This window comes from Prinia subflava, chromosome Z (assembly GCF_021018805.1).
Source record: "Prinia subflava isolate CZ2003 ecotype Zambia chromosome Z, Cam_Psub_1.2, whole genome shotgun sequence".
Taxonomy (NCBI): domain Eukaryota; kingdom Metazoa; phylum Chordata; class Aves; order Passeriformes; family Cisticolidae; genus Prinia; species Prinia subflava.
This window is the reverse complement of record NC_086283.1, coordinates 99,189,589-99,215,812: the sequence shown is the minus strand read 5'-3', so window position 1 is coordinate 99,215,812 and position 26,224 is coordinate 99,189,589. Positions and strand designations below refer to the sequence as shown.

The 26,224-nt window shown below is 35.1% G+C and overlaps 1 protein-coding gene across 1 annotated transcript in view; it reads left to right on the top strand.

The window, feature by feature from the left end:
- The window catches only part of TNPO1 (transportin 1), a 74,248-nt gene that overhangs the window by 41,577 nt on the left and 6,447 nt on the right, over window positions 1-26,224 (top strand). Inside the window, exons 7-25 of the mRNA XM_063421958.1 lie at window positions 526-659; window positions 2,952-3,033; window positions 3,699-3,821; window positions 4,299-4,417; window positions 6,653-6,713; window positions 7,350-7,518; window positions 9,026-9,178; window positions 10,325-10,550; window positions 13,198-13,369; window positions 14,607-14,693; window positions 15,501-15,608; window positions 15,785-15,943; window positions 16,038-16,125; window positions 17,074-17,172; window positions 17,384-17,479; window positions 20,259-20,334; window positions 21,164-21,263; window positions 22,637-22,711; window positions 25,394-25,536. Coding sequence (XP_063278028.1) covers window positions 526-659; window positions 2,952-3,033; window positions 3,699-3,821; window positions 4,299-4,417; window positions 6,653-6,713; window positions 7,350-7,518; window positions 9,026-9,178; window positions 10,325-10,550; window positions 13,198-13,369; window positions 14,607-14,693; window positions 15,501-15,608; window positions 15,785-15,943; window positions 16,038-16,125; window positions 17,074-17,172; window positions 17,384-17,479; window positions 20,259-20,334; window positions 21,164-21,263; window positions 22,637-22,711; window positions 25,394-25,501 — 2,235 coding nt within the window. The 3' untranslated portion in view covers window positions 25,502-25,536. The remainder of the gene's footprint in view (window positions 1-525; window positions 660-2,951; window positions 3,034-3,698; window positions 3,822-4,298; window positions 4,418-6,652; window positions 6,714-7,349; window positions 7,519-9,025; window positions 9,179-10,324; window positions 10,551-13,197; window positions 13,370-14,606; window positions 14,694-15,500; window positions 15,609-15,784; window positions 15,944-16,037; window positions 16,126-17,073; window positions 17,173-17,383; window positions 17,480-20,258; window positions 20,335-21,163; window positions 21,264-22,636; window positions 22,712-25,393; window positions 25,537-26,224) is intronic.

Below are 26,224 nucleotides of genomic sequence, written 5' to 3'. Positions count from 1 at the left end.
GAAACATTTTATATAAAAGGAACCTCAAAGATGACTAATGATCCAAGATGCCATGATGTTGTGTAGTGTTTTGGTGCTTTTTTCTCTTGGAAAAAATTTGAAATGAAACTCAAATTGACAGTAATCTCTGGTTTGCCCCATAGTGAATTATGAAAGGAAATGCAATTATATATGCAATTAATTTGGATAGTTCTGTCTCATTCTACTTACTTCTCAAATAAAAATTAGCTTTTAAGTGTTCTTTGAAATACACTTGGATACATGAGCATCAAATCAAACTAAAATTGTCACTTAGTCATTGCTGACTCTCCCAGCTTGAAAGCTGACAGATGCTCAGATGCTGGTTTAAATAAAATGCCTTCAAGAATATTTCAGTTTAATCATTAATTAGTTAGCTGCATTTATAGCATTAACTAGCTACACTTACTGTGTTGTGCTGAAATTACCCACTCTATATGAAGTCTTAAATTTTGTTTTCTTCCGAATGAGAAAGAAGGTACTTATATTTTTATCTGTTTTTAACAGGGCGCTTTTGGCGCTCTTCAGAAGATATGTGAAGATTCTGCTGAAATTTTAGATAGTGATGTGTTGGACCGGCCACTCAATATCATGATACCTAAGTTCTTGCAGTTCTTCAAGCACAGCAGTCCAAAAATACGGTAGGTTTATGAGCTGTACTTACAATTGCCTGTTAAAATTATACTTAGTTAGCAGCAGGGCTGCTCTTTTGTAGATCTGTTTAAAACCTGCCTAGCTTTTTCAGATGATCCTGCAGAGATCCACTGAGATTCCACGCATCACTAATTTTCATGTTTATCTTCATAGTTAATACAAGTATCACCTCTTTATACAATCTGTTGATAATTCTGAAAATCAAATAGCTTCTTCTAAGATTTTGCATATTAAAAATTCAGTGCTGTGCTTAGAACTTAATATTCTGATTAGAAAGCAATTTTACATTCCTTTTGTAATGACTTCAGCAATGGAAGAGTGAAAATTCTTTTGCTGACAAAAGTTTCTGAGTTCTGACAGAAGAAAAAAATCTTCATTTAACTGAACTTCTAGCTGAATCAAATTAAATTTATTCATCATCCCTTCACTGTAAAACTGTATTAATCTCTCCAAAGTAGCAGTATAAAAGAAAAATTCCAGAATTACATTGTGATTGCTAGTATTTGTAACAAAGAACAATACCTTTTACTCTGAACTGAGCCAACAGAGTGCCCCTGCCACAAAGAAGGCTAATAGTATCCTGGGCTATTGCTAGTTTAAGGGAGGTGATCCTTCCCTTCATCACACCTGGTGAGATCACACCTGAAGTACTGTGTCCAGTTCTGGACTGTTCACTGCAAGAGAGGCATGGGTTTACTGGAAAGACTCCAGCAAAGGGCCATATCAGGAAAGGCCAAGAGAGTTGGGACTCATCAACACATGTAAATATTTGAAGAGAGGGAGGAAAAAAATGCTCAGGCTCTTTCCAGTGGCACCCAGTGACAGAACCAGAGGTAGTGGCCACAAACCAGAGGCAGAGTGTTCCTTTTGAGTATCAGAAAATAGCTTTTTTTCTGGGAAGATGACCAGTTACTGGCACATGTTAGCCAGAGAGGTGATGGAGTCTCAATACTCAATATTGAGTCTTGGAATAATCAGTAGCCACCTGGACATGGTCCTGGGCAATGGGCTGTAGGTGGCCCTGCTTTAGCACAGGCATCAACCAGATGACTTTCAGAGGTGCCTTCCAACCTCAACCATTCTATGATTCTTTGTGATTCTGTGAAAAGTGTTTTATCTCCTCTTTGAAAATTATATTTGACTGCTTTAAAGTGGCAATTCTTTATTGCCAAAAGTAGTAGATAGTGAAGACTAAGACTTATGATAAGATTCTAATACAGTTTAGAAAGACATCTATAAAAGATACTTGCTAAGCAAATTATGAAACAATTATGAAAATTATGATCTTTGTCTTGTGGAAAAGATAAACTTAATGATTCCCTGGAGCTGGGAGAGAGGCAGAAAAACATGCTTTTGTCCTTACCACACTGTACAATCTTCCACTTCTGTCCTGTGCTGCTGTGTTCATGGCTTTGACACTTACAAACCAGTTTCAAGTTTAAAGCAGGCTACCTGCTGACCCAGAGCCTAGTTTCAGTACATAGTGCTGAGGTGAAAAGGACTGGTAATGTCAATGCAATTCTTTAAATGTATTAAAGAACAACTTTCAAGCTATGTTTTATGACACAGTCTTCCAAGAAATGCTAAATAGAATAGAAATTTGAAGTTACAGTAGTAAAAATACTGTAATGAATCTTCAAAGGGTTCTACACGTAGTTTTGCCCTGTGCTTCTGCCTTGAGAATTTGACTTTTGTGTCTGAGAATGAAAAAGACTTGTGAGTAATGGCTTTGTGTGAAATGGAATAGAAGAAAAGTGCTTCATTTCTTAGACTGTTTCTTCCACAAGTGTTTTAGTATGTATCCAACTACAAGTTGTGCTAAGCTACATCTATATTGTGAACATATTGTGGTCTCAGTAAATGCTAAATATATTACAAAGATGGTTGCATACTTAAAAATGAAGGAGGTCAGGCTAAAATATTGCCATGTTCAGTCGTATGGAATTATTATTATCTGAGAAGATCACTGTCATAATATGCTCAGAAAGAACATACATTCAGAACATACATACATACATACATTTCAGAACAAATATGCCAGCTGTTGTCATCCTGGCCTATTTACTGAATACTTTATTTTTAAATATTTATTAGGTATATCAGAGTATAAGGCAGTACTTGAAATGTAGTTTAGTAATTTTGCTTGGTAATGTTACAGATGCATAGATTTGTTCTCTCTTGCCTTGAAAGATATTTGGTATATGCTTTTGATCTCCCAGTATGCTTCAAAAATGTTTTTAACTCATGAAACATATATATTTTAACTGTGTCTGTTTTAGGTCTCATGCAGTGGCATGCGTCAATCAATTTATCATCAGCAGAACTCAAGCTCTTATGTTGCACATAGATTCTTTTATTGAGGTGGGTGTGTATGCTTAGTTGGACGTTTAAGTTAAATTATCTGATATATCAAGAGGTTTGAACTGCGTTTTACAACTACCTGTACCCCTAATCTCCCCATGTCTCGTTGCCCATTCTTAGCTTCAGCCCCCATGGATTAAAGTTGACTGTCTATGCTTGTGCTCAAAGCTAACCCCCTTGTGAGGAAAAGAAGTAGAAGTATTTCAAAAGATGTTTCCTTTTCCTAAGCAGGGAAAGCTCTTGTGTGAAGATGCAAAAGTCATCCAGCAGTCTGTCTCTTACCTGTTCAGAGAAGTGCATACCACTGGGCCTGTCTACCTGTCTGAATACTGTTACTGAATTTGGATAAGAAGGTTCTAGGTTGTCTAGAGTATTTGATTTACTCCTCTTATGTAATGACACAATTTACGTTTAAGAGGAAAAAGTAATCTAGAAGTACTGTTCTTGTGCCAGTGTTAATATACAGTGTCATGTGTAAAACAAACACTGAGAGATTCAAAGAGTTAATTTGCCAACCCATATTTCTTTAAAAAATAAAATAGTGTTCTAAGGTGTGCGTTGGGCAAGTACAGAAGTACATCTCTTTCAGTCAGTCAGTAATTCAATTCTAATGCAAGTTGAACGTGATGAATTGAGGTTTTTCAACTGTTACAACTTTCCAACAGAATCTTTTTGCACTGGCTGGTGATGAGGAGCCTGAAGTACGCAAAAACGTTTGCCGTGCTCTGGTAATGTTGCTGGAAGTTCGGATGGATCGCCTGCTTCCTCATATGATTAGTATAGTTGAGGTGAGTCTCATTTCCTAGATGTTTTGCAGATTCCCCTGTTTGACATCGCAGAAATAATAAATAAAAAGCATTCATCAGAAAAGGGATGTTGCTCTTGCCCTTGCTGGCTCTTTGTTTCCCTTTAAGACTGAGATTGCAAAACGTTATTCTTGTCTAATCACAACTTGACATTGTTTTTGACAGGCAGTGCATATGCAGTTGTTTATTCTTCATTAAATCTGTTATCCCGAAATGGCTGGTATCACAGCCAGGCATTGCTTGACCCTAAGTGCAAAGATTATGTTAAAAATCTAGCACTAGTGCTGAAACTAGTTTACACTTTGAAGATGTCACTTTTTCGGGTGTGTTGACCATAACCAGGATAAAGCATGTTATTTTACATTGCTGAGATGCTCTTTGAGCTACTAATGAAAAAGTTTTAACGTAAATGTTCTATACAAATGTTTTATACAAGTAATTTATTTTTATATTATGTAGTACATGCTTCAAAGGACCCAGGACCAAGATGAAAATGTAGCTTTGGAGGCATGTGAATTTTGGCTGACATTGGCTGAACAGCCAATTTGTAAAGAGGTATTATGTCGGCATCTTACTAAGTAAGTATAAAGAATTAGTAGTCATATTTATTTTGAGACAGTCTTAAAATGTCAGTTGACTTGTTCATGGGTACTATTAAGAGACAGTGCATATGGCTTGCAGTATGCTTAGAATTCCATAGCTAGTTCTTGTGCACAATAAAATGGGAAAGACTTGCAAGGGTTTCAGACCCAGTGAATTTACTGTGTCACTGTAGTGCTTACCTGGAATTTAACAAGCTGTTACACTTCACATGAGTGCAGAGATATGGTGCAATGCACTGAAGTGAACAGCTCCATGTGACATTATCCATAATATCTGGTGTACTGTGAACATGTTGTCTTGGCTGCTGCTGATGTGGGCATCTCTGTGCAGTGCTTCAATGTGCATAGTCATGCAAAGGGTTCTTCATTTTAAAGAGCATAAAACAAAATGACTCGACCTGGATTTAGAGATCAACTTCGTATCAACTACTGTTACAAGTTAAACTTGAAGAAAGCCTGTACAATTAGTTCCTTCATACTTCTGCAGCTTGATAGTAGTTTAAGTTTCAAAACCTACTTTTTCAAAGTTTCAAAAAGTTTTCCTACACCTGGAGAGACAGATCTTTGATCGAGTGGGAATAAATATCCATGTGTGTAGTGTAAATATCTTTTTGTCTGCAACAGTGCTTACAACTTCTCCAGACTAATGAAGTCTTTTACAACAGAAATTTAGTTCTTCAGTGTTGCCAACAAGTGAATACTCTTTCTTTTCATACATGCATTGAAGATTTTTTAAATAAGGAGGGAGTTCTCTCAAGATTTTGAGTGGAAGAACAGAATGACAAAAGAGCCTTATCATCAAAAAATAACCATTATAGATGTGAAGAATTTTAAAAAGCACAAAATTTTGGTTTTCCTAACCAATGAAAAATTAGAAAATTGAGAATAAAACATGTACTGTGGTGGAGAAAGACTAGGAGTTAAAACCAGGACAATAAGTGTTACAAGAAATTATTTTTAAATTTCAAAATGGTCAGATGTAATTCTTACTTTTGTTCTTCAAAAGGCAAAAGAATGGTAGTACATAGCACAAGTTCCCAACACACACCACACAGTTAATAACTACTAGTATTAAATCTCTTTTGGCCTACATGAACCTTGACACTGCAACAGCATCATACTAATTTAAAAAAAAAAACTTCAAGATTTCCAGAAAAATAAATTAATGACAATCAAATCACATTTTCCCCATGATCTTTCAATGTTATATGTGTTTAAGACAACTTATTTGTTGGTTAGTCCTGTTTGACTAGGGAGCTATATAAGCTTGTTGGTACTTGATAATCTTAAAATTTTGTATGTTAAATTAAAAATGGAACAAGATCATCTTAAAACTTGCTCATGTGATTTCTAACATCTGTTACATTTTATGCCTGTAGGCTTTCTTAATAAATGTATACTTCACAAAGCATGCTGCAGAAATGCCAATGAATTTATGATAACGTTTATATTTACTATTCCTTCATTTAAAGTGTAGAACATAATGTGGCATTGCAGTATGTCAGTGTTAGAGCAAGCCTGATACCTTCAAAAACAATACTCACCTGCAGAATGTAGCAAGATTGAATCTGTCACTGTTGCTGCATCATCCATGGTTATTATTAGTTTAATTTGGTTTATATATTCTTACTTTTTTTTGTTATGGTTAACATGTTTTAAAGGGAAGTATTTGACTTTTTTCCTTAGTACTTTTTTAGCTATACATCTACAGTTGGAGATCTATAATCATAACCTGTTTAATAATAAAGTAAATCTCAATATGGATTAGTCAAGATTTCTGCAATGATAAAGGCTTGTCTTAGTGAAGTAATCATGAGGTGATAAGAGAGCTTAATGTAGTTAGGCCTCCCTTTTTAACAGTAATGAAGCGTTTTTATTGACAAGTAAAGAAAGTGACAAGTACTGTTGGCAAGAGTCAACTTACTGTGCATATTATAGGAGTTTGAATTCTTACTGAAAACCTATAGATCTGATTTCTGAAAGATGTTTCTGAGTAAGTTTTTAGTTTGAGATAACACTTTTTCTCATTACAAAGTATTGATGAATCTTATGACGTGGAACTTGTTCTAGGTAATAGCTCTTTTTATCAGGCTAAGGTGTTTCTCTCTGATTAGGGACATGAGGGTTACAACCAAAATGATGGCCCATTTAACTTAGAAATGGTTGGCTTTTTAATGTGTTACTTTAATATGTATAAATATTTCTTTGTAGGCTGATACCTGTGCTGGTAAATGGTATGAAATATTCGGAGATTGATATTATTCTGTTGAAGGTGAGCATCAGTTTGGTTTTTTTACTCTGTTGGAATAGTTGGTTAGGTTCTGACCTATAAATCAGAATGCTTCAGATCAGAATGGGCAGGCCTAGCCTACCATCTCTTCAGTGGAGAATTAGCTTTCTGGGGCAAGGCAGATACTAAATGTGTTCCAGATACTAAATGCTACTGATGCTGTGTTTGTTGGAAAATAATCTGTGCCTCTCCTGCTTTGCCCCAGTCCCCTCCCACACAGTTTAGGCAGAGCTGGGATACTACTACTATGAACTTCTGCAAGAATGCAGCATTAAAAAAAAGTTCAGGACTAATTCTAATGCCTTCTATGTTGAATACATGTCTTTTTACACTACATATGTCTGTGTATTAAAAGTTCTCAACCACTTCTTGTATTTCATTCCCGTTGAGTAATTTCTTAACAAGAAGGTTACTTTACCTCCCTTGCTTGTGTTTTCCTGGTGCTTTTCTGGTAAATGCAGCAGTAGAAACAGAACCAGTGGCATTATTTCAGTTGAGCAGCTCAGGTGGGATGTGAATCTTTTATGCACTCCCAATATCTTGAACTAGAACTGCATTGTTAACTTCCTTGAGCGATACAGTTGGGCTGGTTTATCTAATAAAACAATTTGATGACAGGGGGATGTTGAAGAAGACGAAGCTATTCCAGATAGTGAGCAGGATATCAGGCCTCGTTTTCATCGTTCAAAGACGGTGGCTCAGCAACATGAAGAGGATGGTATTGAAGATGATGACGATGATGATGATGAACTTGATGATGATGATACTATTTCTGACTGGAATTTAAGTAGGTCAAAGTAATGTGTGAAATGCTTTGAACTAGAGCTACTTGCATAATACAAGAACCACAGTAAAAAGACAAGTTTGTGTAAAAGGAGTACCAAGGCTTTGTATTTGTCTATAAAAATAACTATCTGCTGACGTAATTGGTGTGTATGTTGGAGAGGGAGCCTTTGAGATTGGTAGAAGCTATCCATCTGTGAGTGTATTTTGAATATGACAGATCAAGTTACAAATATTTGATACAATTTTTGATACAAGTGGAGCTTTTGGACTCAAAATTTAACTTTTTTGAAATAATAAAAATCCTGTATCCTTTGTTTAAATTTAGTTCAAAAAGCGAAAAAAAAGATTTGCTCATTGATAACTGGAGCAAGCTTAATAATGCTTTCTTTAATTTCAGTCTTCTCTCTAAAATTGAGTTGTGTTTGGGTTGGGTTGTTTTTTATTCCCATATGAACATTCTACTACCTATGGCCATTAAAGGTATTTTCTCAGTGAGTAATTGGCTTCTCAATACATTACTTTAGTTGTGAAGGTAGGAGATGGCTCTGAGGAAACCAGAGTTTGGATGGCCTGTTGTGAGGGTCATGGGACCTTTAGGCTAATAGGCTGTGTTATAAGGAAAGAAAACATCAGAAACTGTTTTTTAAGTTCAGTGACAGAAAATAGCTAGTGAAATTCTGATAAATCTGATTTGAATTTGATTTGCAAACAAACTCATTGTGGAATAATGCTTTGAGATGTGGGCATGGCCATATAGGATCTTTTTCCCCAAGGCCACAAGTTTTCACAACAGGTGAATGAATGTAACTTGAGGCTTATGGTTAAATAATTTCAAGACATATCTGAAGAATTATTGTTGTTGAAAATATGAGTGTAAATATACTTGTTTCCGTAAAGCTGCATCTTGGAAGAAAAGTGTAGCTTTATACTCTTAATACTCTTTTTATCACTGCTGTGTGTAGAGATTGCAGAATTAAATACGCATTTTCTGAGAAAGGGCTCAAATGACATAAGATGCCCTGTGGTTCATGGTTTTGATTAAAATGGTGAGAAAGCTGAAGTTGTTCAGGAAGGGTAGCCTAAAAGGGAAAGAGTAGAACAATTCAGAAATCTGTAATGACATGTTATCTGGATATGAGAAAATCTGTATTATCTGAAAATCAGAATTGTGTACCCTATTTTGTATCCAATGTTCTATATTTGACTTCCTATTTGAACAGAGAGGAATCACCAGCAAAGCTTGACAATTAGCAGCATTGCTTACTAATGAGACCAGTTCAATTCTTTATGAGAGATTAAGAAGGAGCTGATATTATAATAAAAATGGCTTTCTAAGGGCTGTGGCTTTGCACAGGAGCACAGTAGATCCCTCTGTAATGGAGTGGAAGTATATTTCTTCATAGTGCACTGAGAATCCACTGGTAGCTCAAAGTTAAAAAGGGGATGATATTGCCTAACTACAACTGTTTGTATAATAAGGAGAGATTAATACTGTTGATTCCCCTCAGGGAAATGTTCTGCTGCTGCTCTAGATGTCCTAGCTAACGTATTTCGTGATGAACTTCTGCCACACATCTTGCCACTGTTGAAGGAATTGCTCTTCCACCCCGAGTGGGTAGTTAAAGAATCTGGTATCCTTGTTCTTGGTGCAATTGCTGAAGGTAAGGCAATAGTTCATATCAAGTTGCTGATTTTTAAATTGGTTCTAAAGTAGCTTGGGTGAACTTGCTAATGCAAACAAGTATATATCCTTAGCTGGTTTGGTTTTGGTGATTATTCTCTTCATCTACTGATAGGTGACTGCAGTTATTTTATTTTTAATTTTCAAATTTATGCACATTTGGGAGGCTAAACAGATTACATAATTTCTTTTATTTCTCCTTTTATAAACTTTGCAATATAGAGGTGTTGATGGCTCTCAAAATACTGCCTTGATTTCCTAGAAGATAAATATTTAATACATTTTACCTCAAATTTTAAGTGTTTTCAGAAATGGAGAAGACCACTCCTGTACTTTCAGTACACTAAGATGCCTCTTACAGATTGTCCTCAAATTTTAATAGGCTAACTTCCATTCTTTTTTACTTACTCACAGTCATGCTGGGCCTTTTGCCTGAATGTCCCTTTTGCAAGCTGAAGAAGTAGATTTGAGTTCTTGCCTGGATTATCTTTTTTTTCCCTTACTGTCTAATGAACATACTTTTTTTTACTGTTACTAGAAAAGTTTTCATTGGTTTTGATTTGCAGTACAGCAAGGTGGAAGTTAGTACTTCTGGCAAATCTCAGTGTCTTAGTGCCCTTGCTGACTTGAAGGGCGCAGCTTTTATTCATGGTCAATATTTGTATGATTTTGAGAAAGACAAAGAAACTGGAATTTCTTAAGGAATCCTTTTTCATGTGATGATTTGTTGTCAAGACAGTCTTTCTCTGCTTGGTATTTTCTTTCTTACTCTGAGTAGACTTGAAGTAGGAATTTAAAGCTTTAGAAACTGTATTTGTATGTACTTGCTATACTGCATTCAATAAAGCAGAATTTCTGGAGACTGGGGAAACACTGAAGTAGAAATGCAATTGAAAATAATTAGCTTTATTTGAAGATTTAATTATTATCTAATAATTTTAATAATTTTAGTTACATGTAAGGGGTTTTTTAGAACTTTATATAAATTAGATGGGCTTGCTTCGTTAAAATATTTGTGTACATGTTGTGTTCCTATGTGATAGAAAATATGTCTCTCACAGGAAACAGAAAACAGTGGAATTTTTCATTAGTTGTGGTGCTGCAATAGCTATATTTTTCTTTGCAGGCTGCATGCAGGGTATGATTCCATATCTTCCAGAGCTGATCCCTCACCTTATTCAGTGCCTCTCCGACAAGAAGGCTCTTGTGCGCTCCATTACATGCTGGACTCTTAGTCGCTATGCACACTGGGTAGTTAGCCAACCCCCAGACACATACTTGAAGCCATTAATGACTGAGTTGCTAAAGCGTATCTTGGATAGCAACAAGAGAGTACAAGAAGCTGCCTGCAGGTAAGCCAAGGCTTGAGCAAACATCACTTTCCGTGACAGTGCTCTTTTTTCCCCCGTGAGAAGCTATTTTCTTCCCTTGTCAGTGAATGCGTGACACCATTTCTAGCTCTTAATGTATTCTTTCTCTTAAGTTGGAGTAGATGCAACTTTCTCCTGAGTTATAATAACATGGGAAAAGTTAATGTCTATTTCTTTTATGCACATTGTTTCCAGAGTATGTAGAACACCAGCCTCAATACTTTATTGAACTAAAATAGCTGTCTGCAGCACTTAATTTCAATCTATGCTGTTTCAGTGACCAAAAATTTGGCATTTTTAAGAATGTCTGTGAACACAGTCAGAACTGATTACAGTGGAAAGTTGTCCTGTCATTGGATTACTGAAACTATTTATCCTTAGCTCAGCATTACCAAAACATTTCAGTTATGATTATTTCATGGGATATTATCTTTCTCTTGAAACCAGATTTTGGGTGATAAGATTCCCTTCTCCCCCTTGTCTCTTTAAAGCAAATAAAAATTAATTAGCAGACACAACAATAATGAAATGGGAATGTGTGCACCCCTTGTGCATCAAAAAAATTTACATGTCAGTTTTTGTCAGACTGGAGTCTGACATAGCAAGCTTTCAGTGTTTCTTCAAGGAGCAGTTACATCTGCCTCTGAACACCTGAAACTAATAGTAATAGTAATAGTAATAGTAATAGTAATAGTAATAGTAATAGTAATAGTAATAGTAATAGTAATAGTAATAGTAATAGTAATAGTAATAGTAGCCACCCCCAAATGTCACTTGTGCCTAAGGACAGCGATGAGTTCATGATTCTTGGGTTTCCTTCAAAAGGAATATATATCCTTGCCTGAGAATAGATATAATGACTTTATGAAAGATACTTATTAAGATTTAGGAGTTAAACACTGTTTCATTTTTGTTTCCAAATGTCTGCAAAAATTTGACTAGCAAGCTTGGGTAGCTTTAATGTCTTCTCTATTCTATTTTTAAACAACCAAACCAACCCAAAAAAACAAACAAAACAAACAAGCAATCAAAAAAAAATCCCCAAAGGAAAATTTTCCACTTCTTTTCTAGCTTTTCATGTCCAAAACATGGCTGAAAATCTGCATTTAGTTGAACACAGCTGTGTTGTGGTGTAGTTAAATAACCTCATTTATGGATGGTGCTTATGGATGTGCAATGGGCTGTGGAAACCAGGAAGTCTAGAAGGGAAATACTAAAAATTACAGTATGCCTGATTTTTTTTTATGTATAAGTCCAATATCAGAATTCAAGTATTTTGAGATACTTTCTCTAGAGCAGAGATTCACTAAAATTACTGTTGCAGCTAAAAATAATCTGGGAAACTTCACTATAAGGAAAATATAGAGTTGTTACAAGTCAAAACATATTTACTAGCTTTTTAAATCGTGAGGAAATGCAATGAACCTTCTCAGGCAACAACAAAGAGCTTTGTCCCACCACTGAGTAGTTAACATACATTGTTTATGTCTACCAAATTGAAGATTGGTCACAGGATACTGTATGTTATATTCCTAACTTCTGTATGGTAGCAGATGTCTAACATTCACCTCTGTGCTTTCAAGAAACTGCTGCTTTAGCTGGCAACACACAGAATGATGTTTTACTGAAATACATTTTGCTGCTCAAGCTGTGTGCCTTTCTGAAAGAGTATTTCGTGATAAAATAAAAAAATAATTAAATAAATAAATAAAATAAGAATGCTAGCCATTTAGAGCTCATAGTTCTCTTGTGTTTAAAACACTGCATTTCTGTATTTGGTAGCACACAGTGGGTTGTTCACCTCATGCAATGATGCATGCATTTGTAGTGCAGAGACAACCTAATAATAATCTTGTTGGCAAAGCCAGGCCAGTAAATCTTCAATAGCTCCATAATTTTTTCCTATCCCTAATGTTTCCCAGAAGCAGTGTCTCTGGTGTGGGGGGATTTTTTTGGTTTTGTTTCATTTTGGATGGGTTTTCTTAATGCTCCCATTGAAACACTGAATAGACAAGCTGAAAAGTTTCCATGATGTCATGATGTGTGCTTTGACCAAGAGCAGCTAAAACTGTTCATCCTCTGTATTTGCTTTTAGTTTTCCGTGTCTTTCTATGTCTTTTTCTGTGTAGTGAACAGCTGAGAGTACAGGGTGATGTTTGCACTGTAATGGCACAGCAGCATCAAAATCTCTAGGTGCAGCTACCATGTACATTAAAGATAGCGATCCATAAATAATCAGCTTTTGTTGTGTTTCTTTCTATTTTATTTACTGTATTGTAACTTTTCTGCTAATGCTTTTCTTTTTAGTGGATGCTTCTGTGTATCCCTAATGAGTTTTAAGGCAATATTTTAACATTTTGTTCTTGGCAGTGTAAGAACTAGATCCTTATGGGTGATTCTGTGTTCAGTTAAAAAAGACCAAAGTTATTTAATGCTACAGTTATATAGTTATAAGTTATATAGTTATATTGCTATAGTTTAATGCAAAGTTATATGCTTTTTGGAAGCATATCTTACATGAATTTGAATACTCAAATAGTTTTATGTTTAAACAGAAGTTAAGTAGTGCATTTTGGGGTGGTCTTGTTTCATTATTTCCAAGGTACTAACCTGTTTTATTGTCCTTCAGTGCCTTTGCTACTCTAGAAGAGGAGGCTTGTACAGAGCTTGTTCCTTATCTTGCATATATACTTGACACTTTGGTCTTCGCATTTAGTAAATACCAGCATAAAAACCTGCTCATTCTTTATGATGCTATAGGAACCCTAGCAGATTCTGTAGGACATCATCTAAATAAACCAGTGAGTACACCTTATGTTCTGTACAAAGATTTACCGTATTGGGAAAGCTTGTTCAGTGCTTTTTGTATTGTGCTTTATGTGTTATAAACAAGAAATTATATTTGTGTGTCCCTTCTATTAGTGCTATATGCTTACAGATAAAATACATAGGCTGCACGTAATTTTCCCACTACACAAATATTTGGCATTTTGAATAAACAAGCAAAAGAGTGTCATGTGTTATGAAATGTGCTGTTCATCATTATTTTTTCTTCAAGTTTTTTAGCTGAGAGGAGATATCAGTATAGATACCCCTTTATACAAAGCACAGATGTCATACAGGCAAATGTAGTAGGTTTTTTTTGGTGAGCATGTATTAATTAGTAAAAGATGTACATGTTTGCATCTTATGATGGTTATTGAATCTTGTTTTATTTCTCTATAGCACTTCAAATGACATAGATGCTCTAGAAAAAAAACATTTTTAGTTGTTTCCGTGGTATTTTACTTGCCATCTGAACCCCAGACCATCAAAGGACTTGTTTTTCAGTCTCTCTCTGAGCCTGGCCACCCTGATATTTGACAGCAGCAGGAGAAAGTTAAATGGCAGCTCCTGATGAGAGTGGGACTTTCTTTAGTTGTTTAGAATTTTGTACCTTTGGACATAGCAAAATCTGTTGACTCTTTGGATACCTTTTGCAAACAACAGCAGTCTAGAGGTGTCTTGCTTAATGTCCTTGTGACTGTGGTTGTGCAGTGGGAGGGAAGCCAGCTTTGTATAGAAGGGCTAAGTGCCTCCTTTTGAAGGGGTGGGGAATTACTTTCTTTGTGGATGGTTAGTTTGAGGCAGAATTTTCAGAACTTGTGGTCATGGAGATAGGGTTATAGCATCAGGGAAGTAGAAGATGGTTAAGGGAAGCAGGTGGCTGATGTAGAGGCACAATGTAAATATGAAAATGTTTTCTGTACTCCTTGTGGCAGTCAGATAGATAACCCAGGCAGCTATGCTGAAACCAAACCTGGAGGAGGAGATTCCCTTTGTAAAGGTACTTAGGTGCTTTAGGAGAAAACATCAAACACAAATGGTGAATTCTAGTATTAAAATATTTCTATTAATTGCAACAGTGATTGAATTACAGTATACCTGTTTGTTCCTTTCTTTGAAAAAGTAGAATATATCTCAGTTCTTTTTTAATTTTGTAATAAAGTGGTATGCAGTAAAGTGTTTCAGCAGCTGATGCATTTTCATCCTAAACAGGAATATATTCAGATGCTAATGCCTCCGTTAATCCAGAAGTGGAACATGCTGAAGGATGAAGATAAAGATCTCTTCCCTTTATTAGAGGTAAATGTTAAAATGTGAATATTAACACATATTAACACAATATTTCTTATCAATTTATTTTAGAAATTATGTTTTTCACTAAAGGTTTTCCACCTAGGAAATATGATTATAAAAGCTGAGATTTTTACCTATTTTCCATTAGGGAAAAAAATACTCTGACCGTGGTAAGAAAATTTTATGACTAAATAAATGTAAGTTTAGCAGAAATCCTTCAGATTTTTTTCCTGCCATTTTTGAGTGTTTTCTTTGATAGGATTCTTTTAGGGAAAAAAACCCAATTCTATCCTCCTTTTATTCTTGTCTTCTCTCTCCTTGCTTTCCCTTCTTCCCTCCATTTAAACTATTGTCAGACAAGCTGAAGGTGTGAACCAGGCCATGTAGTCTAATGCTCTGTACTTGCTGAGTGTGAAGCACCTCTAGAGGAAAACACCTCTAGAAAAATTAGTTTTATAATTCTTAGGTTATATAAGGGCTTGTTCATGGTCAAGATACTGCAGCTTAGTGTAAGTGCTGTCTGAAATATTGTAATTGGTTTTGTATGCATTTTTTTGGCTACCTCTAAGAAGATGCTGCTGCTGAAAATTTTTCTCAACCGGCGTATGCAGGAGTGATAACTTGCTGATGGTTGCCTTGGCTCAGTTAAATCAGTACTGCCTTTCTACGTTGTGTTTACTTACTCAGTTACATGTTGGTGTACTTAAAATCCTAATATCTTCCAAATTGCCTCTCCCAAGTAAAAGACTCTTTAGGGATGCAAGGAAAAATAGTGACTACTTTTTCTCTCCTCTCTTTTTTTTTTAATTCCAGTGCCTGTCGTCAGTTGCTACTGCCTTGCAATCTGGCTTTCTTCCATACTGTGAACCCGTGTACCAGCGTTGTGTAAATCTGGTGCAGAAGACACTTGCACAAGCCATGGTATTTTGCTATAAGTATTCCAGTGTTACTTTGCTAAACCAAAGTGTTAACTATGTAAAATTAGAGATATGCAGAGAAATCGAATATCTAAATGAAGGTGCAGTTCTACAACTTTTTTATTCATACTTCTGAGAAAATCTAGTATAATTTTAAAAATGTGTACTTATTTGTTGCAGTTGCATAATGCTCAGCCAGACCAATATGAGGCTCCAGATAAAGATTTCATGATTGTGGCTCTTGATTTACTCAGTGGTTTAGCTGAAGGACTTGGAGGCAACATTGAACAGTTAGTGGCTCGCAGCAATATCCTGACACTAATGTATCAATGCATGCAGGTGAGATGAGTAAGCTGTTTGATCCACACATTTTCTTTATTCAGAAAAATCAGAAACTCTTCTAGAATCGTAATTTTTTTCTTCCTCTCTTTAGGACAAAATGCCTGAGGTACGGCAGAGTTCTTTTGCATTGTTAGGTGACCTGACAAAGGCATGTTTTCAGCATGTTAAACCTTGCATCGGTACGTTTCTCTTACTTGTTTAATAATTTGTTTTGCACGTGTTTGAGAGGTTGTATTAGCCGTTGTTATGCTCCCTGTGGGTTGCCTTTTTATGGTTGTGTACGTAGTAATTTTCCTTTATCATCAAGAGTCTGTAGTCTTTTTTGCCCTGGATTGTATGTTAGAAAACCTGTTCCTATTTTTGTGGATAGTGTAAAAGTTCATTTTTTGTCTCTATTTTTATAGCTGTTTTTGTTCTACTAGAATGTATTGTTAGGTAAATATATATATAATATATTAAAAAATGGGCTAGAGGATAGGTTTTACTTTTTTCTCTGCTTTGTTTTTTTTTTTTTCTGTGGGAAGTAGCATCAGTAATACACTTCCACAATATTTGCTCTTTCCTCCCACAGATAGTGTTGAGATGCACTTGCCAAATGAATGCTTGGATAGGCTTGGAATTTGAAATTAATTTGACAGATGTTAAAATGACTCACTTTTCTTAAAATTTAATCAAATATGTGATTACCTTCTAGTTGTTGTTGTTTTTTTCAAGGGTAGCTGAATATACAGTTATCCAGGTGATTTTGGGGATGTTTGGCCATATGATAAAACCACTAGTACTTGCAGCTGTGGTTTTCTTCTTTTCCTCTCTCTCCCTGAGCAAGGAAAGGAGAGAAGAAGATTTCTATGAAAGTTACATAAAGATAAACCCTGTTGGGAAGATTTTAAAAGCATAATTTGAAAATATTTGTGTTTATCTGCTTAGGTTCTAAATTCCAGGTTAATCTGATATATAGCTGGAATATAGTTCTTGTTAATTTGAATGTAACACTTTACAAGTATTTAAATAGGCTTACATTTTCTTTTTCTCAACATCCCTTTTTTTTCCCCCCCCTCACAACCATAAAGTAGTGGGACAAGATGGTTGTATTGTGTGATGAGTTTTTAAAATGTTGTTCTTTTTAGCTGATTTCATGCCAATTTTGGGAACCAACCTGAACCCTGAATTCATTTCTGTGTGTAACAATGCCACCTGGGCAATTGGCGAAATCTCAATCCAGATGGGTAAGATTTAATTTTATCTTTAAATCTCTGCACACTTAGAATTATTTGTCTGGGTGTTTTTGGTAACTTTTTTTTAAGTGATAACTTCATGTTAATATTTAAATTACATTTGTTTTCCTAGTCCTTGTTAGTAAGTTAAGTGTACATGTTCTGTTTACATTATGTATATTAATGGTAATTTTCTTTGTTTTTTTTTAAATTGTTGTTTCAGGTATAGAAATGCAGCCTTATATTCCAATGGTCTTGCACCAGCTTGTAGAAATAATTAACAGACCCAACACACCAAAGACGTTGTTAGAGAACACAGGTACCCAGAAAATAACCTGTACATGGTGAAAGGAATTAAATACTTTTTAAAAAAAATTTTTTTTTGAAATTGCATAGGGGAACCACACCAGAACTGATTTTGTTATGTACTTCGCTTTTATAAGCAAAAGCAACTCTGTTTTGCACAAGCTCTTACAAGTCTCAGTCTTGCAGCAAATCATATATCTAGATTCTAATTTCTTTCTCCTTTTATAACATTTATTATATCTATTTATCATCTGTTTAATCATTCTTCTGGTTTTATTTATGTATTAAATACGACAAATGTATGCAGTAACACTTAGGACTTAATTTCTCACAGATTTTGATGTATGCATGTCCTTACACGTGTACTGTATATATATGTCTAGTGTTGAAAAAAATGTAATTGGCATATATAAAACAATGAACTCTAAATTTACAAAAAAGTGCACTTTTTTTTAAAGATAAACTTCAAATATCGTGCACAAAAATCTAGATCTGTGATGGCAGTTTTACTACAACATAACTGAAATTATGTTTCATTTCTGTGACCTGGTCACTTAATAACAAATTCCTGGAAAGAATTCTAATAATGGCATGCATATTTTATGTTCTGGCTTTGCATTCCAAATTGGGAGTAATTCCCAAATGCCTTCCTAATTGGAATTTCTGAGGCTTGTTTCTTTTGCATTTATAGAGGGCATGTTCTGGTATGAAAAGCACCTTCCATACTTAAGCAAAAAATTTATAGATAATGTGATTGGTTTATTTTTTACTGTTTTAAGAACTGAGGATTTTTTCCTTCTGTTTGAAAACTGTCTCATAAGAAAATGAGAGTTTAGTTGTTATATCTGACATGGTTGAATATGATGCAAATACAATGGTACAGTTATACTTTTTGAGTAAAGCAAGAAATAATTTGGAGAGAGTTTTTGGAAAATGTATTTTTCCTTCAGTATTCTCTGAACTTAAAAGCTGCACTCTCTCTGCTCCCCTATCCCGTTTAGTATGGAAGGTGAACTCAAAGGAAAATTTACCTAGTTTTTTGGCACATTATAGGTACTAGTTTTTGAAAAGAAAAATTTGAATCAAATACCTAGTTGTGAAATATGCCATGGAATAGTGTAACAGTGTATACTATGGTAGTATAACAGTGTAAGTTTTCCTTATCCCTGCCCTGACTCCCCACTCTGCACTGATGGGTGTGTAATAGCTGTAACTGAGAGGCATCCAATAGTTAAATGTATGCTTCCATCATAAGAGAACTTTGTTAAGAGAGTTTTTGGAAGCATCCGAACACTGATTTTTTTTTTTTTTAATTCTCTTAATAGTTATTTTAAATGTGGATGGATAACTGCAAATAAATGTTGAGTGTGGTGTACTTATTACAAGTTTGTTGTGGGATATTTTGTTGTGTGCCACTAGTATGTGCAAGAATATTGCTGTTTTTGCAGTAGCTTGCCATGTAATTATGAAAACAGTTGGGAAAACACGCTTTGACAGAGATTTCTATTCCTTGTTGCGACTGTAGCTGTAAGAATTTACACATTAAACTTAAAAATGTATTTTCATTTAAACTTCAATGAAGTTTTGTAAGATACTAAAAAATTTTAGACACTGTATATGGAAATCAAGTACACCAGTACATTAACTGTGAGCTACATCACATGGAATTAATATCTTTCAGACTGCTAGTATATCCTACACCAAACTTTTATTGAGAAAGCATCATCTGCTTTATTGCATGTTTCATGAAACTGTTCACAAATGCCTGTTAATTAGAGTGTTGCATAGTATGTCCCTTGAACATAGGTTTCCTTTTTCTGCTTCATACAAATCTGCTGGATTTTAGTATTATTCATGTATTTTGCTTCAAGTAATTCTGATACATTATTCCCCACCCTCTCCTTTTTCTAAAGATTAATCTTTCGTGAGTTGAGCAAACACCATTAAAACACATTTGCATAATGATACTTTCTTTGGTCTGTCCCTCAGAACAAAGAACCAAACTACCTCATCGTGTGGTGAAACAATTTTGCTTTTCATGTGTCCTCATGCTTTGGTATCAGAAGTCAGATTCTTGTACATCTTACCAGGAAAACTTTTTGTGAGCAGGAGAAATACTAGGATTAAAGAATTAATGTTCTACAGTCAGTTGCTTTGAGTTAGCAACCATTTTAAATTAAATTCTCTATGAGATTATGAAGACAAACATTGGTTACTCTTTGAGAAATGTTCCATCTATTTAGGAGTGTCAGACAGACCACAATATATATATTCCATGTAAAAGTATTTGGAAATATATTTTTACTGACAGATTAGGTCTATAAAAACCTTGAATTCTAAATATTGGATAAAAGAAAGTGTTTAGAATACTTGATACTAAAACTGAAAATTATTGACCTCCTTTTAAAAAAAAATATCCAGTATAGTACATTTCAATAAAAACTCTGAGTGTGTAGAGGTAAATTTACTGCAAATGATTACTCTAAAGAGGGACAGAATGACTGCTTACATCAGAAAGCCTTTGGATTTAAAGTTGTGTTTTTGGTGTTCTCTCATACTTCTTTAATTTTTCTTTTACCTTGGAGAGTATACCATATATGTTGCTGCCTCTTATTTAGGGGGTGGTAATAAACAGCACTGGTGAAATCTTATGTTTATTATCATACACAGATTCTGTTGGTTTCTGTTTCTGAGTTATTTGTTGTTTTTTCTTTATTTTTTCTCCTCCCCCCTCATTTGCTCATGTCTTGGTTGGCGTTTGGTGGTGTATAACCGTGATTGCGTTACCTTAGCAATAACAATTGGTCGTCTTGGTTACGTTTGTCCTCAAGAGGTGGCCCCCATGCTACAGCAGTTTATAAGACCCTGGTGTGTATTATTCAATCTTTTTTTTTTAATTCATTTTTCTTCACTCTCTTTCTTTCTTTCTTTCTTTCTTTCTTTCTTTCTTTCTTTCTTCCTTTCTTCTCTCTATCTCACTTTTAGATATATTTTCAGTTGGTTACAAAATCTCAATCCTTAATCATTGCCAACCATGTGACTAATCTTGTCCTATCAGGTTTGTGAGTTTTTAGTAGCACCGTCATGTATTCTTTATGTTGTGGCTAACGACTAATTTATGCATGGGATAAGATTGTCACATGCTTGCTGTGTTAAAGCTTGACTATGAAAGAGCATTTTAAAAACCACCAGAATGATAATACAATGCATGCAAATAGTGTAAAATTTAAACTGTGCATTACCTAAAATTCAGTCTGAGGCTTGAAACGCTGTAAGGAATATATGTTTATAGATTTGTTACGTATAAAATAGCTTGCTTGCTGCTGTTAAAGTTCAATAACTGTTCTGTAAGTGGTATCTGACATAATTCATACTGTGACAGTATTTTATGTTCCGCTTCTAATAATGATAGTTTCGATAAGTATTTCAGATACATGTTTCTTTTGTATTTAATGGAATAGAGGTCACACTTTCTGACTACAGTATAACAAAAAGCCAGATTCTGGAGGTGAAGCCTAATGGGAAAAACTAGTGTGCTAGTAAAAGCTGTGCGCAACAAGTATTTTTCTAAGCGGTCAAAATTGTGTTTCAGATCATCTTATCAGTGTGACTTATTCCATCAGATACTGTCATCTAGTTTTGACTTGACTGAAGAAAAGTAATAGAGTCACCTAAGTTTTGCTTTCCAATTTGTTAGGTGCACCTCTCTGCGAAACATAAGAGACAATGAGGAAAAGGACTCAGCGTTCCGGGGGATATGTACCATGATTACGGTCAACCCCAGTGGAGTAGTCCAAGTAAGATACATTGATAGATGCTCACTTTTCTTTACTCTTATGGAATTCAGTGAAAGCTGTATATGGAGTATGAAAAGGTTTTATCTTGAAGAGATTCCCTGCAGTACATGGTGTAGCTTTATTTTGAGGTCAAGGAGCCCAAAGATGTTTATATTGTGAATGATTTGTATCATCATACTTCAGTAATTGTCATCTAAAAAGGAAAGGGGAGAATTACTGTTAAAATCAGTTTTTGTCTTTTACTGGCAGTGAATATGCAAACAATGCACTTTGGTTAAAATAACTATTTTGATACTTTTGTCAGGTTGTGGTCAAGATCTGTATGCAAATAGAAGGTAAAAGTTGACATTCTTAAACTCATTTTCCAGATGTAACCTAGGTTTTTAAAACAAGAAACAGAACAAAACCAAACAACAAAACCCCTTCATCTTAACAGTTGGACAGGGAAGATTCTGTTTCAACTTCAGATAATTTTTTCAAATTGTTGATGTGACAATAAACATGCATCTCTTTAAAATAAATGGTACAGTTGAAGATAGAAGATTACTTGATCTTTAGTCTCCACACCTCTAAAGTAAAGCTGTATTAATGTAATATTTTCTAAGAGGAGAAAAAAACTGATCTTTCCCTTTACTCTGCCTGGAGTTCTTCTTCCTGAACTACAAGAACTGAGCATTTATCTTGTTTTGAAATTTTCAGTTCATTTCATTTAGGCCTTATTCTGTACTTTACATTTCAGTCTTCTAGTGTCTGTTCATTCATGTCGCTTAAAGGAAGGGGTTAAATAAGGACCCATTTCAATAACTCATTTCTCCTCTCTAGTTTTCATCCTCCATTGCTATTGTGTGCATTAGCAACTTTATTTTTAAAGACTGGTGTTCTATTGGTGTAAGAGGAGGTAATGCATGGCAGCAGATAAATGGATTATAGGGATTTTGAGGTGGCTTTAGTCTTGAACCTGTATGGTGAATATTTTCTGTGTCCCAGAAAAAAAACTACTTAAAGAAATAAAACAGCTTTTTTTCCCTAACTGGAAATGTGTGAGGGATGCATTTGTTGCTTGTGACTAAAGTAAGTAGAACTTGCATTTGTATGTGTACTGAAGGAATTGAAGTTATACTAGTGTGATGAGGGGAGAGAGGATTGGTTTCACTGTGGTTTAATTTAAGACACTCAGCAATTTCTGTTGCTGAACATTTAGGCATACAATAATTTACCATGATCTGAATTAAGTGGAAAATAAACACATAAAAGCAAATGCAGGTGTGAATTAGGATCAAAGACCATCCATGATTCGCAGAATAAACATCAAGCATTGTTTTCAGATGTATAAAATTGAGGTTTCTAACCTATGTGATTGTTTAATCTTGTAGGACTTTATTTTTTTTTGTGATGCTGTTGCATCATGGATTAGTCCAAAAGATGATCTTCGAGACATGTTCTGTAAGGTAAGGTTGCTAAAGTTAACAGTATATTCTAGTGGTGGTTGTTTTATATCCTCTGGTTTCCTTCTTTCTGTTTCACTGCTAGCACTTACTGTGTTTGTTGCGGTCATGGAGGTTGCTCTGCCCTCCGTGGTTTGTGCAAGGTCATAAAGATAAAGCAACATGAAAATCCTGACCTTTTTTTAACCTGCATCTTCTTGCATGCATTTGGATTATTCCAAACTTTTTCAAATAGTTGCAAAGTTCACTTGAGGTGTTTCTTGAAGGGATAATGATCCTCAAACAGCTTTTCATAATGTCCAGCCTACTATGTTTTTCCTGTATTTGGAAGAACAGAGCAGTTTATACTACATGTAAGAATGTTTTGATTGGTTGGTTGGTTTCAATGAAAAAATGAGATTTGTAGGGTTCAAGACTTTTTTGCCACAAAGATGGCTACTTTATGTTGGACAAACACATGAGTTTCCAATTAAAAACATCCCAGTGGTATCTTACTTGTTTCTCCTAACTCCTGAAAATAAGAGATTGCTCAGAATCCCTCTTGGTTGAGTATGTTTCAAGAAACTAAAATACAGTTATACCCAAGAATACATCCCTAGGCAAAGCGTCAGTAGAATTCAAGCAAAAGGACTGTTTGCCTGGTATTAAGTAAGCAAAAAACAAAAAAGCCCCACCTAGAATGCAATACATTGTATTTTGGCACTACTGTCTTAAATTTAAAAATAAAAAAAATGAGAGCGGGCAAAGTTCCATGTCAAAAGTAAAGTTCATGATATTCTTAAAGCAAAATGAAGCATATTCTTAAGTACTTATTAGGATCATGGGTCTGTATGGGCACTTTTTCTTCAATTAATAACATGTGTGAACATCAAATCAGAAGCTAGAACTTTTCTATCCCATCTTCAAGAGCAGAGATAGTAATCTCGCTGTCCTAGTTAGTCTCTCAGATAACTTGATCTCCTTCCAAGGAACATTAGATCTAGAAAAGGCACAGCTATGAGTATTCTAACATAAGCAGAATGAAACAGCAATTACAACTTAAAAGAAGGTCCTGGATAGAGTCTGTGATGATTGCCCAAAGCAGTCTCACTGCATGTTTTTGCTCCAGTCCTTCAGCAGGTTAACTTCTCTTTTTTGGATTCTTTCCAAGTTATCCGTTTAGGATACAGGACATTCAAACTGAACAGAGTGGTTCTTGGTCACTTGGCATAAGGACATCCTTGCTTTTTTAAGCAAGCAATTTTAAAGTAGTTTTGTGGGGTTTACCTTGCAGGAAAGGAGACTAAGCTTCAGTGATAGCATGCAGGGTTTTTAGACTAATTCTTCATGAATATGTGATTGCTGTAGTCCCAATTAGATGTTTTTCCAACAGTAATAAAGACTTTAAAGAAAAGGGAAAGAAACTGGGTTTGTCTAGGTGTTGGGTTTGGGGTTTTTTTGATTTTTTTCTTCAGTACTAGAACTGGAAGACAAAATACTTTCAAAGAACATGGACAGATGAGCTGCCAGTGTTAAAATCTGACTCATAACTTTTTGTGATACCTGAGCATTCTTGGATTTTCAGTAATTTCTTAGCAGCTGGTTAATGTGACTCTTTGGGTTTAGGAAGGAGCCTGCTTGTGGGAGGGAGAGAAGCAATAAGTTAACTGGTTGCATGTAATGTCATTACCACTACATCTACTTAAAAACAGCTCTGCATGGCAGAGTAGTGAGTTCACACTCTTGTATTGAGTGTGAACCTGTTACCATGACCTTGAATTCTGACATTGCCTTTTATTTGAGGATGTGTTCATGACAGACTGTTCCACAATTCAGTTACACTGAGTGTAAAAAGGGAAACCAAAACTTCAGATTTTCTTGGTATGATTTTCTGTGAGGAGCAGTAATTTTGTCTGATTTTTTCTTTCTAATGTTTGGCTTTTACTGCTGTTTTAAGAGATAACATAGTAAGATTTTTTCTGATAGTGTAATTTCATTTTCAGTTAGTTTATTACATCAGAAGGTCCAGACTGAAACCTGTAGATTACTTGTTTTCCTCTTTCACTGGCTTTTGATTGCCATTGACTGTAGATCTCTGTTCTTTCAGAACAAAGAAGATTTTAAGAGCTTCATTTTTAGTGAAGTTGTCTTACAGGTTCTGTGCAGAAAACAGAGTTCTCAAAGATTTTATATTTGTGCTAGAAATTGATAGATACTCATTCTGTCAAAAGCTGGCTGCTGTTTAACTCAACTTCCCACAACATACTCACATTTACAAATGTGAACACAGTAGTCTTAAAATATGTGAACTGTGTCAGTTGATGGATGGATGGATGGATGGGCAAATGGATAAATGAATATGGGTGAAAAATGAATTGAAAAAATTATAGATAAACATTCTGAAATGGCTTAACCCTAGGTTTTAAGTTGCCTAGTAAAAATAAATATAAATATGTACACAGACATTAGTTTCTGTGGGTAGCTATATTCTTTATGTCACCTTTTAAGAAACATGTTAAGAAAGACCTTGCTCTACTACCTTTGCTTCTTTGTAGCATTTCAGTATGATGAAGAATTCAAATTGACAATGGAGAATTCAGATTGCCAGATGTACAACTCAGCAGTTTGTGGCTTACTGCATATGAGGCTAGTAAATAATGTACCCTCCGATTTTGCTTATTTTGACTTCCTCTTTCTCATTTGTAGATTCTTCATGGATTTAAAAATCAAGTTGGGGATGAGAATTGGAGGCGTTTCTCTGACCAGTTTCCTCTTCCCTTAAAAGAGCGCCTTGCAGCTTACTATGGAGTTTAATCTCATGCACTGTAGCTGCAGTCCCATAATTAGAGGTAAGCACATGAGTCTTGCTTGCCAGAGATCTGGGACTTCCTCCCTGTTTGCATCATATGAAACATAATTAATTCATCAGTCTAGAATTGCTGAGCTTACACTGGAGGAGGTATCTTTCCTTCCTATGTGAAGGAAGGAAAGAAGGCATGATAGTATCCCTAAGTGGTGGTGACTGTAACAAAAGCGTTTGTCTGATTTTTTTTTTATTGTTACAGAGAGAGAAAGAAACAAAGAAAAGCTGAGTCTATGATACACACATTAGTTTATCAAGAAAGTGTAGGTATAACAAAGTGCTGGTTCAAGTTTAATAAGCAAAGTGATGAATAAGATCCTCAAGTCACCGTACTAAAGACCCAGGCTACCTTATATGTTATGAATTATAGGTAGCAGAAGTGGCCTAATTGGGAATACTCTTCTAGGATAAGAACAGGTTTGTTAACACACTAGCTCTGAGAAGTCTACTGGACTCCCAACTACATACTAAATGATCTTTCCACTGAATAAAGAATGCTATGCTAACATCTTGATGTTTGGGGGAGTCTGATGTGTTTATTACTGGCATGTCCCATTTTTTCTGTGTTCAACTCAGAATTGTTACACTTCTTTGTGGAGAAGGATTCAGCTTCAACAAAGAACAGTGAAAGTGCTTTCCAGAGTAGCTCTATTCCTATACCACCTTGCTTTGTA